At 34.2% G+C, this 20319-nt stretch overlaps 1 protein-coding gene across 1 annotated transcript in view; it reads right to left on the bottom strand.

The window, feature by feature from the left end:
* LOC145296177 (uncharacterized) overlaps positions 1–20319 on the bottom strand; it is a 49681-nt gene that overhangs the window by 20187 nt on the left and 9175 nt on the right. The window contains exons 4-9 of the mRNA XM_080142385.1: positions 15924–16160; positions 13238–13348; positions 11766–11807; positions 8341–8454; positions 5625–5735; positions 877–984 (exon numbers count right to left, since the gene is read on the bottom strand). Coding sequence (XP_079998511.1) covers positions 877–984; positions 5625–5735; positions 8341–8454; positions 11766–11807; positions 13238–13348; positions 15924–16160 — 723 coding nt within the window. The remainder of the gene's footprint in view (positions 1–876; positions 985–5624; positions 5736–8340; positions 8455–11765; positions 11808–13237; positions 13349–15923; positions 16161–20319) is intronic.

Raw genomic sequence — 20319 nt, 5'->3', positions numbered from 1 at the left:
GGTCGCTGGATCAGTTATTATGATTAGAAGAATAAACAATTAAATTGTGGAAGAAATGATTGACGTGTGAATCGCAAAAGGAATGTGAAAATAGAAAATATATGTAAACATTATTTTGGGGTTTTGAATAAACAAATAACTAGTTGTGGATTAGGTTGGTCTGAGACACGTAATTAGATGACGTAAGAGAACACGTGATGTAGTTAGTTTTGGAGAGATGCAGAGAATTGAGGATTGACCATCAGAGCAGACAGACGTCTAGACAGGGGTGGACAGACAGCTAGGGAGCGAACTGTAAGAATAGAAATGTAGACTAACTGCAGATCCTGTGAAAACCATTTGAGACAACTGTAATAAATTTATATTATAAAAATATAAAGAGTTGTTTTATGGTTTTCACAAAGAAGAAAAGATGTCTCAATTGGCTTCATGGTTCATCATGGAGCAGCGGGAAGATACAGAAGAACTCTTCAAGAAAACAAAAGGTATGAAGCATATATTACTCTCCTTACATATGAACTGTAAAAATATCCCGTGTGATAAGTCTGATACAACATGATTCAGTTTACACGTCAATATCATGTCCCCTGGCTAAACAACATACATACGATTTATACGTTTATTATCTGTCTGTTAAAAGAACAATATCTTATATCAACTAGATAACACATGACACGTTTTAAAATATGATCTCCTCCAATATAAACCAATATACAACAGATAGACAACTTACATGTGTTCTTTTTTTTCTTCTAGAAAACATACTGTAATTGTCTGAACAATGAAACAATACAAACATTCATATCTCATCTCAAAAATTCAAAACTGCATGTTATGTTCTTTTCTAAATGTCCAAGAAAATTGGAAACAATTTACCACAAAGCTTTTCGTCGCTGAGGTCATCGCAATCGAATATGCCATCACAGAAGCTGCTTGTGGGTACACACTGCCCGGATCTACACAGTCGACCAACGCATTCAGTTTCTGTAAAAAAAAAAAAAAAAAACGTATATATATTAATAAATGGGATGGTTGATGGTTAAGTAAAAAATAAACTTCGTAGTCTAGTGGGAGATGCCTTTTTCTCTTCCCTGCAACTTCTTTCCCACAGAAAAGACGTTGTGAGCCTCTCTCTGCTTTATCGTTATTTTCATGGCAAGTGCTTATCTGAGCTCCAATCTATGGTGCCCCCGCCCCCTGACTCTCATGAAAAGCACTCGTCTAACTGAAAACACTATCAATAATTAATTTGCTTTTATTTCGGACTATTATTCTCATCTTTATTAGTTGTTTTTTTATCTTTATTGGCTGTTGTTTTTCACGACGTTTTGGCCAACTATTCCTCTGGCCTTCGTCAGGTAGTAACTACTATGGATAGGAACTTCGAATCTCCTAACTGCATTCTCAGCAATCACTGCCATCCGTAGTTGTTGTTGTTTGGCCAAGTAAACCTCTGTCATGTTTTGGGTAGGATTGAAACCGCTATCTTCAGACAATGTCCATCTGGAATTGTAGAGATTCAACGTCTCTATCAACTGTGCCACGAGCCCTGAAGGGCGATCAAGGTTGGATTCTTTGATCTTATAAATCCACTTTTTTTTTATTTATTATCTGATCTTCCATAGTCGGGTCCGTACCGATTGGTATATATATATTATTCCTTAATTGGAATTCATTTTTGAGATGAGCATTATATATTAATTTATTTTTATTTTTATTTCGGACTATTATTCTCATCTTTATTAGTTGTTGTTTTTCATCTTTATTGGTTGTTGTTTTTCTACAAATGGCAGTGATTGCTGAGAATACAGTTAGGAGATTCGAAGTTCCTATCCGTTGCGGTTACAACCTGATGAAGGCCAGAGGAATAGTTGGCCGAAATGTGAAAAACAACAACCAATAAAGATGAAAAAATAACAAACTAATAAAGATGAGAATAATAGTCCGAAATAAAAATAAATTAATATATATAATGCTCATCTCAAAAATGAATTCCAATTAAGGAATAATATATACTATCAATAATTTCCCCCACTCTTTATCTGTGCTTAAACCTAAACGTAGATTCGATGAACAAGACTTCTTTCTTAGAACTGCACGCCTATGGAACTCTGTTCCGTTTTTCTGCTTTCCAACTGACTACAATACGGTTGTCTTCAAGTCCAACGTAAACAAATTCTTGATGAGCTGTCCCCTAAAGTAATCCAATTTACTAAATTTTCACTATTAACGAGTATTATGATATTGTCCTTTTGACCACTGTACGTTCATTAATTCTTATCCTCAAGTAGCCTCCTGGCCTTGATAAATGGTGACTCCTTTGTAAAAAAAATGTAGTACATGGATAAATTGGTTAACAAGAGTACTTTCTCTCACACTCGTTCTGACTTACTCGGTCGCTCACTTTGTGGGAGGTAGTCCTCCCACTCGTCCTAAATTGGTAACCATATTTTATTGGTGATGACGAGTTCATTCATAGGTAGATCCCCAACAATAATATAATAATTGAAGAAATATTTAATTGACATATTTTTTAATTACTTTTATTAGTTTTAAATTTGATTTCTTGTTTTCTGACTTTGTGTGCGTTTTTTTTTTTTTTTGTTTTGTTTTTGTTTCCATTTGTAATAGATGAAAGTCTGGCACAGTTTTTTGGGGTTTTTTTTGTGTGTGTAAATCTACAAATCTTGTAAATACTTTTATTTATTAATTATTCATCATCAAAACGAATCATACTGCCACTGAATCGTAAGGAGCTACTGTGAGAGAGGCTAGATTTATAGGGTGCAACCTGGGTGGGGAGTTAAGCAGCAAGGTATTCATTCTCATTACATTTACATTTCTGGTTGTTGGTACGGTAATGAAAATCAATTTCCTATGCGGACAGACGCCACGCTAGACGATCTGAAAATCACCCCTGCTCAGGTGCATGCTATCATAAAAAACCTTGACACTTCCAAAGCATGTGGACCCGACCTCATCCCAGCTGTGCTATTAAAAAAGTGCTCAGCCGAAGTAGCTCCAGTTCTCTCCAAACTCTACAACAAATGCCTTAATGAATCTTGCTTTCCGAGCTGTTGGAAAACTGCTTCTGTAGTACCAGTATTCAAGAATTCTGGCGAAAGAACTGACCCATTAAATTATCGCCCTATTAGCCTCCTCCCACTTTTTGCCAAATATTTGAGACCTTAATTAACCATGCTCTAGTCCAGCACCTTACAGATGCTAAACTTCTGACCGACCATCAATAAGGATTTAGACAAGCCCGTTCCATGGCAGACATCCTCACTGTAATCTCTGAATGCATATACCATTCACTGGACAAAGCGGGAGAGGGCAGAGCGGTAGCTCTAGATATATCTAAGGCTTTTGACAGGGTATGGCATGAGGGTCTCCTCAGGAAGATTAGATCTTACGGTATCACTGGTAGAATACTTAACATAATTAAATCCTTCTTAGATAAGAGAAAAATCCAGGTTGTCCTCGACAGTCGTACATCTAAACAATATGATATAAATGCGGGAGTGCCCCAAGGATCTATCCTTGGACCTCTGCTGTTCCTGATATTCATAAATGACCTCCCCAACAAGATTGCCTCTGAGATGGGTATATATGCTGATGACACCACACTCTATAGCAGGCACGACAGGAAAACAAATGAACATGTATCTAAAGTAATGGCAGAAACACTAGAGGATGACCTCCAATCAGTAGTGGAATGGGGACAAAAATGGATGGTAACGTTCAATGCCACCAAGACAAAACTGGTTTCATTCAATAATTACAAGAAACCTTCTCTACCACCTATAGCAATGGCCAACGACTCTTTATCTGAGAGTACGTCTCTCAAGCTCCTTGGCCTAACGTTCACAGGAAACATGAGTTGGAACAATTACATCGAGGGCATTGCCAGGGCCGCTGCAAGGAAGATGGGCTCTCTCTACCGTGCTAGAAAACTTCTAACACCTGAAAGTATCTTGTACCTCTATAAGGCCACTATTCGCCCATGTATGGAGTATTGCTGTCATATTTGGGCCGGTGCATCGGCTACTAGTCTCTCGCTCCTTGACAGGGTTCAAAAGAGAGTCGCAAATCTGATAGGCCTCAAACTGGCATCTAAACTTCAGCCTCTGTCCCATCGTCGAAACGTTGCATCCCTCTGCCTGTTCTATAAGTATTATAATGGTGAATGCTCTGAAGAACTGCAAGCACTTGTGCCTCCACGACGTGAACACCCTCGACAAACCCGACAAGCTGCAAAATCCCACCCCCACACTGTAGAGATCCCTAGATGTAAAAGATCTTTCTACTCCAGTAGTTTCTTCCCCAGAACTGCTAGACTTTGGAATTCCATTCCAGGTCACTGCTTCCCCAACTGTACTGACATGCAAGTTCAAGTGCAACGTGAACCAACATCTCGCTGCCCTAATCCCTACATAGTACCCCAGTAGATGTTTCCCCTGATAGTAGCCCCCTACACCAAAGTGGCAATATGCCTTGTTTGGGGTGAAAATGTAATAAAAAAAAAAACAAAAAAAAAAAAACAGAGAACAGGAAGGGAATTCCAAAGGCAAGTGATTTGAGAGAAAAAGCTATTAGAGGAAAAAAAATCTTCCGAGATCTAGGAATCTCTACAGTTATCCTTTCGATCTCAGTGGCTATGTTTAGTTTAATTGGACAGAAAATGGGTAAAAAGGGTAGAAGCGTATGTGAAAACTCAGATACCTCCTATTTTTGTGAAATTTTATCAATATGTATTAGACATCAATTAATGAATATATCCTAAAATTTCAGTTTTATTAGAGTATTTTAAAGGGTCTTTAGATGGCATAATATGGATACAAACTCCCACGTGAAAATTTGGTGCAAGTCCAAGGTTCAATCTAATTAAAAAATACAGAAAATACGGAAATTGTTTTTGATGTATGTACCCGTCACGAAATGAAGATGTTATACTCGTAAAATCACAGAAATTGATACAGTAGTTTGTTTATTAGTTTAAGAAAATTAAATTTTATTAGGAAGCGAATACAGTGTTTCTCGGTCTGACATCTTTAAAATTCATCATTGGTTACCTCCTCCCTTAACAACCTCTCCAAAAATGAGAGATCAAAATCAGCCTTGTAATGGTTATGATATACTACAAATTGTAAAATTTGATTTTCTTACTGAAATAAGATACTTGATACATTCACATGATTTTTGGAATATGAGATTTTCTACCAATGATCAAAGATTTTTCAGTATTTTTGTTTTCGTTTTTTAACCAGGTGGAACCCTGGACTTGCATCGAAAATTCAAATATTTCAGATTTGCATTCAGTTTGATCTATGGTGATTAGGCATCAATTAAACAAGATTCACTGCATTTCATTTTCTTCTTAAGAAGCCTTAAATTTTAGACATTTTCTAGAATTCAAATCATGTAATGGATTTTGACTAAAATTTTAATAAGGTTTTTAGATCTCACGATTAGTATCATTATGTGTTGATTTTAGTCTTCATTAGGCGAAAACTGTTTTGTTCGAAGAATTAATTTTACCTTTCCTGGGGCGGGTATTCTCCTGGTTATGTAATATAGTCAGAAGATAAATGAATATTGAATGTGTTTATTTTTTTTTTTACCTGAACAATTGCGTTCATCAGAATAATCTTTGCAGTCTTGGTAGCCATTACATCTGCGAGAATTCATCACACACTGGCCACTGGCACATCGGAACTGATTGGGTAGACACGCTAAGAAAAAAGAAATGGATATTTACGGAATTAGATATGAATAACCATAAAAGAAATATATATTCCTACCTTTGTAGAATCGTCAAGGTTAATTGTTTTTATCATGAGAAGCTTAAAAAAAAAGAGCACCATGATTAATCGAATGAGGAACCAAACTCCATGACACTAACCTTCGAACTGCTTCAGTGCTTCATAACGAAATCACTCACTATCGTAAATTGAGCCATAAACTGCGAACACCTTCTTGTGAACTATCTATTCATTTGCATTTATATCGGGTTCTGTCTTTGCATAGATGCTGAAAAGGTGTTGATAAAGTTCTAGCTCGGGTTATATTGTAATATACTGTAATACTTTCAACAGCGAATGCATTCTAATGAACCACCTTTCTTTCTTTCTTTTTTTGCTATAATGTAGCACAATGAATAATTAATTCAATTAATTGAATAATTAATTTACAACATATTTAAATCGGCGTAAGAAATATCGCAAAATGTTGCTCTCTGACTGAATTAATTTGAAAGGTTATGTTTAGTAATGAGTGTCAATCACAAAATCTTGGTCTTTGCAACAAAAACGCTCTCTCCCTCTGAATTTGTAGAGTTTATATGAGAATGCGTGTGAATAGTTACTGTCCCTTGTAATTGTCTGCCCTTGATAAAAAGATGTCATCAGAGAATGCAAGAGTCAGTTATTGTAAGAAATATAAAGGAGACGACACATATATGGAGGAATTCTATTAGAAATAGTATTGCAGTTTATTAGTTGTGGTGTATCAAAAAATATAAGCCCTCTAATTTTATGACAAGTATAAGAATTATCGGCTTCTTATTACACATAAATGAAAAAGGTAAACAACTATATAATACCGTACTTATAAAAACATAACTGTATTTATTTACACTCACAAGTAATACACAGAAAGATGCAATACATATCAAGATTTCCTAATACGAGAAGATATAGAAAAACTTAGACGTACTACGATATGTAGGAGATTCAAATATCACAGAACTATATATTCTAAAACTTGACAAAGTACAATAAACGAATGTTGTCGCTTCCGTAATTAAACCATAAAGGAGAAAAAGAAGGAGGTGGACTTGTAAGTCATTCCGTTTATATCACTGACCGAATCACCATAATCAAGTAACTACAGATCAAATCAGTTTGAAATCTCACAAAATTTGATATTATGATACGAATGGAAAGAACTTTAATACTTACTAGACACTATCCTCGAGTGTCTTCGGTCTCTCTGTATACGGTTTGTCAGAACAATCCGGCATTAGAATACTTAACCCTATGAATAAATCTTGACTAAATATTCAAAATAATATAACAGTCAAAGTCCAAATAAGATCCTCTCCATATGATTACCTCACATTGGCTTATGAACAATGTTGTACCTCCTCAAAGTGATGTTGCCTATAGTAATAGCACTAAGCTTTATGCTCCACCAGACTAGACAAATTCTTGTCCTGGAATCCAGGAAGACTAAGAGATAAGAAAGACATTCTATAACGCAGTTAACTGGTATTAACTGGTATAGCTATGTATCTTATATAGAAAACAAGTGTTAAGCCTAAGAAGGGGCGCCTTGATGTTTGAAACCAACTGACGTAAAATGAAACAAAGAGAAAAATGATGGTTTTTACATTTATTTCTCTTCAGATTTTTTTTTTTTTATGAAGGATGCGATTTCTTTTGAATGAGATCTTCGGTCTCTCTGTATAAGATGCATTCTGAACTGGCATCCGCCACATAGAACATTCAAGGAATAATCTTGATTTTGCGCCTACACCTATTAAACATATATAGTTTTGCATCATTAAACTGTGCATCGTACACCAGGAATTATTTTTATCGCATAATTTCAGTCTCTGCAGACTCCCACAGAAGATGTACTATCGTCACTTTCATCTCAATAGAAAAAAAACTTCCCTGTTCGTGTTTCTGCTGTCAAAGAAGGTCATGGGGATGCCTACCATATCCAGTTTTAAAGTCGTCTTGTTCAAACATTCAGACGGCATATGGATGCAATATCTTTTTCATTTCTGTTTCATTTTACTCCAGGTAAAGTTCTCAGAAATCAAAGGACTCTTTCCTATGACTTACACTTGATCTTAGTATGAGATAGATATTCGAATATTCCGTAAGAAGTTCTCCATACCCATCAAACGTTGAGTAAGTAAAATGGATAACATAATTTTCCTCTCCCCAATTGACCAGCAAACTCTATTATAGTTGATCTTTCTTGTTATCTCTTGGTCTTACCGGATACCACGACAAGAATTCATCTATTCTGGTGGAGTATCCAGCCATGTGCTGTTACTTAAGGTAACATCACTTGAAGAAGCTGCACCATTCCTTGCATGAATCAGTGTATAGCTGTATCAAGAGGATCTTATCTGGCCTTTGAATTGAATACTGTTTTGAATATTTGGCCATGATTTATTTGTAAGGTGAAGTAACCTCACGTCTGGTTTCATTGACAAACCCTTGACAAAGGGACCGAATACACACAAGGCAATTCAAACTCGCCATTCGTCGATATCTGTTAAAATGTGTCTCTTAAAAAAAACAAAAACATTTAAATACTCACTGCAGTTTTCAGGTTCGTCATCTGCTTGTGGACAAGTTGGTTCTCCATCACACAAATGAATTGGATGCAGACATAAATTGCTGTTTTTGCATTGGTAATAGCCTTTTTGGCAACCTGAAAGCAAAAGTTGAAATAACACTGTCAACTTGCATTATTCATATATTTCAGTGAAGCTTTTTATTCAATTGTAATCAATTGAAAATTTAAAAATAAATGGTTGATTGTTATTAAATAAGAAGATATTTTAGGAAGTCTTTTTCTGTCATCATTTTTATTTGCTGTACAAATATCATAATATGCATGAGAACGATTTATGCATGTCGAAAGTGCTTAAAAGTATGACAAGTTCCTGTATAACCAGGACGCTGGTCTGCCAGTGGGAAAAACAATTTAATTTAACTTTTGTTTCTGTTTTTTTTTTTTTTTTTTTTTTTTGTAATCAATGTAATTTACGAAAATTAGGATTCAAAAATTTTTGTTCTATTTATGGAAATCGCTCCAGACAAAGCATGTAGTCACTTTAAATTCTTTAAGCATTTCTAAACTTCGGCTCATTTAACACACACGCACACACACACACACACACACACACACACACACACACACACACACACACATATATATATATATATATATATATAAATTAGATTACAGGTTGGTGAATCTAGTGGTTTCAAGTCTTATAGAACACTAGAAATAACTATTCATATGAGACAATCCCAGCCAAATAAATTTGCTCAATAGAAAATAAAAATTATAGTTTATATGTTGAAATTTCATTTGAAAGAGTCCATTTTCAAAATAAAATTAAAAACTTATTATTTGAATCAAAGAATACAATTTTTAAACAATAAATTTTAAATTTTATTTTGAAAATTGATTCTTTTAAATGAAATTTGAACATATAAACTATATATAAATATTTATTTGCTTCCCCACCAAAGCAAATTAGGCACAAGGCCGTTTTTAATGTGGGGTAAAAACCAACTCCCTTAAAAGTAGGCAATATATATATATATACAGGGTGTTTCAAAAGTCTTGGGAACATAACGATTTTTAATAACTCATAATGTTTCCAAGACTTTTGAAACACCCTGTATATATATATATATATATATATATATATATATATATATATATATATATATATATATATATATATATATATATATATATAGTGTATGTAGGTCTTTAATTATTATAGTAAAAAAAAATTATGACAGCCCCCTTAAGAAATTCGTTTCTTATCGTTGAGCACTTTCAGTTGAATTAAAGTCGGTCAATTTAGCTCTTATGCATAGATCATCGTATAACGATTAGATCACTGTCTGACTGATGTAAATGAACATTTAAAATTAAAATGTTTAAATTCAACGTTATTTCACGCGGTTAATGGTAGTCGAATTGATACGGTCTTCGCTAATCGAGTCAGAGATGTCCGGTGGTGCGGGGTTCGAATCGTTCGACTGGTGTTAATCGTGACACACTGCACTGAAGATTCCCGAAAGGATGAAGCACTAGTGTCTGTAGGTACTTAATTATTATAGTAAAAAAATAATTATTTATATATATATATATATATATATATATATATATATATATATATATATTAGAGAGTTAGGAGAATAGAGTAAATTCAATTCTATAAGAGGAGACTGATCGGGATAATATAAAGCTGAACAAATTTTATTGGAACTTATATAGGGAAACAATAAGATTGGAAAATGAAGTCACAAAAATTATATATTGGTGAATATAGAATGGTTCATTAATTTAATAAACATATACAAAGATTTAGTTGGGGGATAGAGGGGACTTTTTATACCAAGGTATTTCGAAGCCTAATGCTTCTCATCATCGCCTGAAATTATACACCGTCTCAATGTGCTGTTGTCGTCTCGGTTGCATTTGTCGATAAAAATACCCAGTTTTAATTTCTATACATCTTACATACGAATAAAATATGGGGGTGGATGGGTAGTGACCCATCCACCCCTATACCTACACTTGAGTCTTAAGGCATAAACTACCTACATTATTTAAAACTATGATCGAAACCCTATACACTTTTTTACATTACACTTTATATAATACGCTCTTCCTTTATCTTCGAATTCGATATAATTCTATCTAACAACATCAATATTTTCATTGATTTATTTCGTTCCTGATGAATCCCACGCTAGACATCGCATCCCCATTATGTTACCTAGCATCTTCTCTACTCTTCTGATGAGAAGCATCAGGCTTCGAAATACCTTGCTATAAAGAGTCCCCTCTATCCCTAAACTAAATGTTTGTATGCCTTTATTAAATAAATGTACCATTCTATATTCATCAATGTATAGTTTTTGTGACTTCATTTTCCAATCTTATTGTTTCATATATTCATATATATATATATATATATATGCACACTTTTCTTTTGTCTTTTCTTTCTGTTCTTTTAGATTTGTAAGGATAATGTTTGTTGCTATGAAAAAATTCAAGCACGATAATTTTCTTCACTTTTTATCTGCCCCGCCTCCACGACGATAATGCATCACAATTGCTCCAATAAATCTTGTCTTTTCGAAGTCTTCAGTTTTTCCACTTTTCTGGATAGAATCTTAGTATACTTAGCTGATACAGCTTGAGTCGGAATTGTTCTACACGAGTCGAAGATACGTCTTTGCCAATAGGTTCGACAGTGGCTTTGCTCTTGTTGGGATGAAGTAGGAAGTCCACTTTTCCAGTCTTTGTTCTGTCACTTTGAGAGTGGGTTAGTTATTTGCTAATCGTCTGGGGAATCATTACCAAGGAATGCCGATGGGGCTGCTTAGGCATTTTTGTAGTACGAGCGTACACTTCTTCTAGTGTGCGGCTTTTCAAAAATTCACCTGATCTTGTGTCTAACCTTATCGAGTGGAGGTAAATGAAGCATACTTTCCTTATTTTCACAACTTTTTCCGGACAAGATATGTCAGAAAAGAAAACACTTGTAACAAAGTGTGTGTGGGAAAATCACCAGCAGCATCCAGCTAGTGAAATTATTAGCAGCAGCCCTTAAAGCACATATACAAATTAGCAAGTGTGCGCGAGCTTGCATCACAAGAAAAGGAAAAAAATATATACCATATGGTCGAGGGGAGAAGCAAGTTGTGTGCTGGGGAAGATGGACAGCCAGCACGAGGTGGCGAGGAGAAAGATTTTTCAAAAGCACATGTCTGTGCGAAAAGCCTTGCAAGATAATGAAATGCGTTGCTTTGGAAGAACCACGAATAAATGTATTTGCACTTAAAAAAGGTGCTGAGTCAGATTTTATTTTTTTCTCCTCTTTTTTATTTGTTTATTCCTTTGCGACGGTTCTAGACGACTTGTGGGTCCGAGAGGTTTGAAGTATAACGACACAGTTAAAAAGTCTAACGGCCACTTTACACACTCACCTTGTTCTTTCTTGTTCGATGGGTTGCTTCTTGTATTATTTCCTGTAAATATAAATGAATGCAAATTTATTCAGATTTCATAATCTTTTGTTTATGATAATACAATTGTTTTTATATTCTAATCTATCCAAGAACAGGTATTCTCCTAATGATTAAAATTAATTCAGCTTTCATCATAGTTATGTCCCCTTACAAAGATTAAAATCATGATATAGATGCTACTAAAATTTATGTCTAGAATCCTTATTTAGATTTTAATCAAGATCCATTAACTAATTTTTATTCTAAAAAATGTTTGAAATATGGATTTGAAGAAGAAATTGAATTGAAAAATAATTAATTTTCCGAGTGTGTAAACATTCGAAAAATTAGTTGTTTTTGTACCTTAATTAGAATGTTACATCATCATCATCATCATCATCATCATCATCATCATCATCATCAACATCGTCGTCGTTGTTGTCATCATCATCACCATCATCATCGTTGTCATTATACTTATAGTCATCATCATCAGCATCATCATCATCGTCATCATCATTATCATTGTCATCATCATTGTCGTCATTTTCATCATCATCTTCATAATCGTCCTTATTATCATCATCGTTATTATCATCGTAATTGTTATCATCATCATCATCACTGTCGTCATCATTGTCATCATCATCGTCGTAGTCGTCATCATCATCATTATCGTCATCATTATTATTGTCATCGTCATTATTATTGTCGTCATTATCATCATCATCGTTATCATCATCATCATCGTTATTATCAATGTCATTGTCATCATCGTCATTATCATTATCATCATAGTTTTGGTTACAGTTCTTGGCCTTTTGGCGAAGATCAAAGTGTAGTATCTGTTCTTCAGATGCTTCACTTCCATTTCTTGTTCTCTTTCGGTGGAGGATCAGTCCCTCACGACTGAGACAATTTTTTATTTTTGTACGTTAAAAAACGACCCTGGTGTCTAACTCTGTCCAGTGGGGAAGCATTGTAAATAGGTACAGACATGCAAACACAAAATCTCGATAATCTCTTTCTTCTGCAAACTACTAAAATGTCTGAATTTCATTAGTTACGCAATGTTTATCTGTACAAATATGAACATATTTCTACTAAAATATCGTTGTTGTATATCATTTTAAAGGAAAGTGCTGTGATTAAAATGAGTACGTTGTGTTTGAAATATGGAATAATGCAAAAACAAAAAATAGTATTAATCATTGTCTACTACAAACTATTAAAAATCCTATGACACAATTGTGTCTACATAATATGTGTATATTTTTTTAATAATGTTACGTTTACGTTTTTTATGTTGTCACCAACTCTAAATAAATGTGCAAATTTTACTCAGCTTTAATTTCTTTCATTGGTTCTTATAATGTTTATATTTGGCATATGCATTTAATAAGATGTATTGTTTTATGACCAGTGCCTAACGATAACAAAAGTTGCCTTACTTTTTATCTCCTCATTTCCAGTTAAACCAATGAAACACCAGCGTGAATCATCAAGCAACCAATCACATGTGTCCAGTAGGATTGCATCTTTGCCACAGCTCTGCTCGACTTCTGATAATGAAAAAAAAAAACATTAAAAAGAAATCGTTGTATTTGAAATCTTCTAAGTGTACTCTTTTAAAAGAATCAGGCTTGAAAATAGAAAAATGATTGCCTGAAAATGAAATGAAATGGAAAAGTAAGATCGCTATGTACAAAACTAATACACTTGTGTTTGTTGTGGGATGGGATAGAAAGTTCAACGTTCTTTATATGTAAGAAGATTAGAGAAGAGAATATTAGAGTTTGATTTGTAGCGCAGGTTTAATTAGTAAACAGCCGGTGTAGTGCCCCTCCTCTTCAACGAAAAATACTTTTAAAAAATGTAACTTTTTCACCGTTTAAGGAAAAGCAGGAAAAAGAAACTAATCCGAGGAGCAGCCGGGCTGTATTATATGTCGAAATTTCTCCGACATCACAGATAGTAGGTTAATTAGAGTTGGCTCTGATTGCGAAATATCGCTAAATCGCGACCCTAATTCTGTCAGGAGTTAAATAACACAAGATTATGAACTGTAGACTATAAAGCAGTGCGCATGAACTCTAGTATAAGTAACAAGTAAGTTGGTTCTTCAGAAGTATAACCGTTATCAGAACCTCCTCAAGGACACTCCTGGAAGGAAGTAATACTCTTAAATAACCAGCAACTGACACATATGCAAGTCACTTCCTGTCAGCAGGAGGTATAAAACTAAAGCCAAAATCGTCACTAGGTTTTTCAAAATCAAAAAGTGAAACCGACCCTCAACCGATCACCAACTTCCTCCACCTGTAACTTATTTTTCTCACACATATTTAGAAAAAAAAACTCCCTGCAGGTGTAATAGTGCAATAGTGTTTCGATACCTCTTTTCAATATTTCATTAACAAACGAAAACAAAAGTTTTGTAACACTAATTTGTTCAGCCTACGATAAAAAAAAAAGCAGGATTCATATTTTGTATAATTGTAGATTAACATCTTCTACTAACGCCCTTCATCACCTTTTCTAAGAAACTTTTGATAATATTTTAAATATTGATAGAAATAAATTTTATTCGCACGTAATAATAAGAAAAATGAACACACATTCTAAACATTTGTGTCATATAATAATATGATAAAGATAATTTCATGTTCGTAGATACGTTATCGCCACCCACTCTCTATCTTAGAGAGTGGATGGCGATATTCTATATTGCACGAGAATCGCTCGATCACCGAACATGCCGTGTAAAATATACATATTTTTTTATTCCATTTCGCTTTTGCGTAAAACATGAAACTCAAACTAAAATACACTTTCCTGACTTTAGGATTATTATAAATGTGTCTAACCTTCTGGAAAGGAGATAAATAAAATAACCTTTGACCTTCACGTACATGTTTTCAAACTTGGGAATCTTCTCATCATACCATATGGAATCTGTATACAGAATTTCCAATTGAACGTGTTATTTAATTAAAGAGACTAGATTATTCTTATTCTGTCAACCATGAAAAAGTGTTAATTTTTTAAAATTATTATCGCTTTTAATTCTCATTAGAATTCTGAAGTTAAGCAATGTTAAGCCTGGTCAGTATTTGATGAGTGATCATTTAAGAATAAGAAGCACTCTATGTGGAATGCCAATGATACATCCTTGCAAAAAGTTAACGTCATCATCTCTCCTGATTAGGAAATACATGCGATTGGGAATCGCTTGTGAACGTAATATCCTTTGGATAAAGCCGATTCAATTTATCCAGGATGAATGCCACATCAGGTACGAACAGATAGTAAAGATTTAACTTCAACTTTTAGAAGAATTAGAATTAATTAATAACCGATGCTTTTAACCGTTATGCTATGTGTCACTGTGAACAGTCTTTACTACATGTGATAATAGTTCTTTTAACTTTTTAATAGTTTAAACAAAAAGTAAACAAACATGAAAATAAAAAGACTTGGAGAAAAATCCAGATTACATGGACAATGTTGGGGGCTTTCAGGTGAGATGTTTAAAAGATTCTGAAGTCACTGGATGTTATAGCGATGTGATATAGAAAGGAAAAATAAAAAGAAAGAAATAATAATGAAATAATTTCAAACATTAAAAAATGTTTTTTAATCGTATTTTGCATATTTTTTTTGCAAATCATTTATATCTATTTTTATCTACGAGTACTCGTAAGCAAAGGCATCCAAAAGATTTTAGCAATAGCCATTTAAACCCGAGTGTTTGAAGAGAATTGCAAGCCAGTCCTAAAAATAACCGAAACAGTTTACACTTTGAAAACCGTGAAAAAAAAAATGGAAACAACAAACAGCATTAAGTATGAAAAGGGTTAGGTTTAAGTTGAGTTTAATAAAATTCTTAGCCCCTTTGAAACAAAATAACGTTGTGAAAATCTCTTCAAACGGAAAAGAAAAGAAGATGGCTTTCAAATCGTAAACTGCGTCGGCCATTTCCAAGACTGACTCCGGATCCTTTGTCAATACTTCAGACTCTCTGGGTAAGTAGTGAAATCCTTTGAATACCCATACCTTCCAACTATCTGCTTATGGAGACATAATAAATGTAATAAAAATGTCGATTGACTAGAACATGATTCAAGTGCAACTTACCTCTGCAAATATTTTTGCAAGTGTACTTGGAGACTCCATCTTTACAAATTGGAAAGATTGTTCCACAGAAAAGCATTAACGCATTCTTTGAACATCCGCGAGCCACAATTGGCATTGCTTCCCCATAGAAGCGTTCCATCGCCTTTGCATAACTCCTATCCCCAAATACATTTGGCAGCAAAGAACGAGAATAACCAACTTGCAGACATTCTTTCACTTCCAACGGGAAACATTTGTCTGAAAATAACAAACATAAAGATTCGTAATATTTTGCATTTCTTTTTCAATAAATCAATTGATGAAGAGAAATATTACTGCCAAGTATTAAAGATCATTGATTAATATCTACAATTCAGTCACATAAATTATTTAGAGTGATATAAATGTAGAATATTGTATATTTCATTTTATATATTTTCATAGTGAACACTTTCTTCATCATGGACGGCACCATTTTGAATATGTATATTCTTGGGTAAACATTGATGATCGGAAATAACAATGATAAATGTAATTTACAGCTAAAACCAAATCAAAGTGTGATAATCCACCCCAGGGTACCCGGAAAAAAACTACGGTTGTATTAAACAGAAATCTACCAGGAATTGAGCAGCTCGTTTAATTTGCTAACATCTATAATATAAATCTCACCTTTCTATTTGAATGTATGTATGTATGTATGTATGTATGTCATATGCTACTGGTACCATGCAACCCAGTACTACCTGCCTCATGGTCGGGTCACCGGCGACTAAACTGGTTCCCCCACCAGATTTGTTTGGTGAGGAGGGCGGCTAGTCTCCCCGAAGGATTAAAAACAAGACCTTCCAAAGGGCGAATGAACTCTTTTTCTGGGTTAACGAGATTTAAAAAACCATAAAGCGGAAGACCAGTACCCGCATTAAGCTGGTCTGCAGTTTAATTTGTTGCTGGCTATCTTGCTCTTGCTTGTTGCTGGATCTCAACATTTTGAACCAAGAGAGAGACTTGGCTGTCGTACAAAGCTAAGACTCTGTAACATCATATTTGTATAGATACTCCCTCAGACATTTGGGCTCATGGATTTTAAATGTCTGAGGGAGTGGCACTCGTCTGACAAGACTTTGCAATCATCATCATGTATGTATGTATATCTGCCTAAAACTTTCGAAAGAGGCGACAGATTTTCACGAGATTGGTATCGTTTTGAAGATCGACCCTTCGGACAACAAATATCGACAAATTGGTTAAAAACATTAATTCCTTCATCCTCATCTGGGCACTTTTCTACAAGGGGTCGCTTTTTCCGCCGATATTTTCGAAAGCCATCCCCTTGTTTTGATTGACTAGCCTTAATTTAAACATTCGCCACTTCCGTTTTGGCGATGGATGCAACGGCAAAGATGTTACTTTTTTTTTCATGTTCCTCTCCTCCTCCGTGGTAACCGTTCGAGCCTGTCTACCTAATACCACTTTTTGTTTGCTCAACACACACCTCAAAACACCCGAGCAACGTCGGGCACCCAGGCTAGTCTATCATCAAAAGTAAAACATCATTACGTACAAAACCTGGAACAATAAATACTAACAACACTGGTGACAAGGATGATATTCGAACTCACGTATTAGTTTGGTTGTTTTGTTTTACGGCATATCAACCCTTTTTAGATTATTTAATGCCAAATCCAGATTTGGAAAAGATTTATGCTTCAAGTTCTTTATATTTTCAAATATTTATTCATGAAGTTTAGTTTGGTTGTTTTGTTTATGGCATATACACCCTTTGGGATTTATTATATGCCAAATCCAATAACTTTAGAACAAGTTTGTCTTCATATTTCAAGCAGTATTTTTTCAAAGTTTTAATTGTTTCCAAACGCGTTTGCGTTCAATCCTCCAGTTGCTTTCAAAATAGATTGTCTTTAAATTTTATTCGTTTAAGCTAATTTAAAAAGTTGAGTTTCTTTCAGGTATATATGATATGCGATTTACTTGTACAGAGGAGGTGCCATGTTGAAATGGCTAGCTGTTTAGGAGTCCTATTGCAACGTCCCAAAGCCAATCCCCATCTAGATGATGGCGAGACAAGCAATGTGGGTAATTGTAGTTTGCTCCTCGTTACAAGTAGTGTATTTTGACAGCAGAAATGTTTTTGAAAAGTGCCAAGAACAGTACTAACAATAACTATAGTAGTTAAATAACGGAGTAAAAAAGATGCATAAAAATATGAATGTTATGAATGGGTCATCAGGTCGCAAGTGCTAACTTAACAACAGGATTTGGAGAATGAAACGAGAAAACATGAATTTATATCAACAATTTTACAGAAATATAAAATATACTTTGAAAGACCAAAATTTATTGAGAAGTTTTAAGGTTCTTAGATAAGGAATAGAAAAAAAGTGTCAAAAAGTTTGTTCCCAAGTTCCGTTGCATGTGTTTGTATATGTTTGCATATGTATGTGTGTGTGAGAGTTTGCCCTCTTAGGCTTAAAGGAATTTCAGCATGGGACACACCAGTCAAATATTTCTATGATGAGCGTTGTTGATGCTGAGTGTCGAAGCACGTCGCACCATGGAAAAACTGATTTCAGTTTACCAAGTCAATGTTTTATAGGGGTTTCTGAGTTTGCATCGACTTGTTAATCTGACACAGAATTGTTATTTTTGGAGTTTAAAACGATTTTCATTGGTTACAAATATTTTGAGTTAGCAAGTTCTTGTGAAAACTAACTTGCTTTAGCAAGTGACGAGGAGAGCGAATCCAAACAAAGCTGAGAAAGAAAGAGTGTAACTATTTGACTCCATCGCCAAACAGCTATGAAAAAAGTGAAAAGGAAAGAAGAGGAAAGAGTACGCTGAATGGGCAATTGAAGAAAAGGAGTATCTTATATCAGCTCGTTAATTTTCCTATGCTCATTCGCCTCGCACATCAATTTCTAATCTACCATATAATAATTTACAAAACATGAGCAAAACACTGTCCAAAGCATGGAAAGAGGAATGTCGTCAATTTATAATCTCGCATCATACACTTTTTTTCTTTTTTTTTTTTTTTGTACTACAAAAACTGAAGATTTATTTCTCAGCAGTATATATCAGGGACGATTACTTGAAATTGATTCAAGGGTTATAACTGTAAATATACTGAGCCAACGGTGGATGAATTTCGGTACTACTCTCAAACATGTTATTTCTCTTTAAATTCCTATTTTAGTAACAAAAAAAACGAAAAAGAAAAAAATTAATAAATTCATTATAACAAGTCAACTGGTTTACACAAAACGATAATTAAAAATTCAATATGGAGCTTTGAAATTTTGGAGGAAATCGCAAAGGAGATAAATATGAATCCTAATTCTAACAAAGGCATTCAATTCAGTTCCAGATCCTTTATTTAAAAAAAGATCACTTCAATAATTTTTATGGGACTGAAAAAGGAATTAATCAGACACATTTATATTCTAACAAATAAATTTGATTCAAAACAGATAATTTTAAGAATGATTTCTAATAAATTTTGCTTAAAAAATGTTGATTTCACAAAATTTGCTGATTTAACATTCTTATAACATGACGATTTCGCAGATTAAACTGCATTTAAAAGAAAAAAAACTTTTTACGGTGTACTTGTATTAGAAAAAAATGATTAAATGAAAAATAAATACTCACCAGAAGGGGGAATTGAAGTTTGAGGACCATAAAATAGAGAAAAACAAATATTTTTGAGAATGTATATTTTAACTATCTTTATTTTATTCTAATCCAGCAAGGCTACCTAGCGTTACCCGGGGGAAAAATGTAACATATTTCTATTAAACCTCCTGTCTCTTTACTCCTCTCTATCTTTCTCTCTTTCATCTCCCTGGTTTTCTCTCTCCCTCCCTCTTCTGAATTCCCTCTTTTTTCTCCACTAGCCCATTCTTCTCTCTGAACACACGCACGAACAACTCTCCTTTTATATAGATGCCCTGATTCAGCATGTTCTTTCTAAATTAGTAAATTTAGTACATCAGACCATTGAAAATGGAAGAAAAACCGTCCCTCCTGACAAAAACCTGGCCCGGAACACTCAAAGACTGAATATTCTTTTTTATTTCAGATATTATTAATCCAAGGAAACCATGATCAAGAATATACCCACTTTGTGGATGCTTGTTTAGTAATTTTTGAGTTTCAGCTGGATACACAACCCGCCCCTTAAGGACAATTCTTCTCTAGCCAACATTTACAAAATAAAAATGGGGCTCATGTTCAATATTTTATATTGGCAAGACAGAAATATAATCTCCTGCATTTACAAACATAAATGAGACCTCAAACGCAATGAGCTCACTAATACATTAGTTAGACACAAAAACACATTTATCTACAATTTTACAAATTTTGTTTAGTGCAGATGAGAAACCAGTGATCA

This window comes from Euprymna scolopes, chromosome 16 (assembly GCF_053919585.1).
Source record: "Euprymna scolopes isolate OS-2025 chromosome 16, ASM5391958v1, whole genome shotgun sequence".
In the NCBI taxonomy this organism is placed as follows: Eukaryota; Metazoa; Mollusca; class Cephalopoda; order Sepiida; family Sepiolidae; genus Euprymna; species Euprymna scolopes.
The sequence above is the reverse complement of the archived record's forward strand: the minus strand, read 5'-3'. Positions and strand labels throughout refer to the sequence as shown.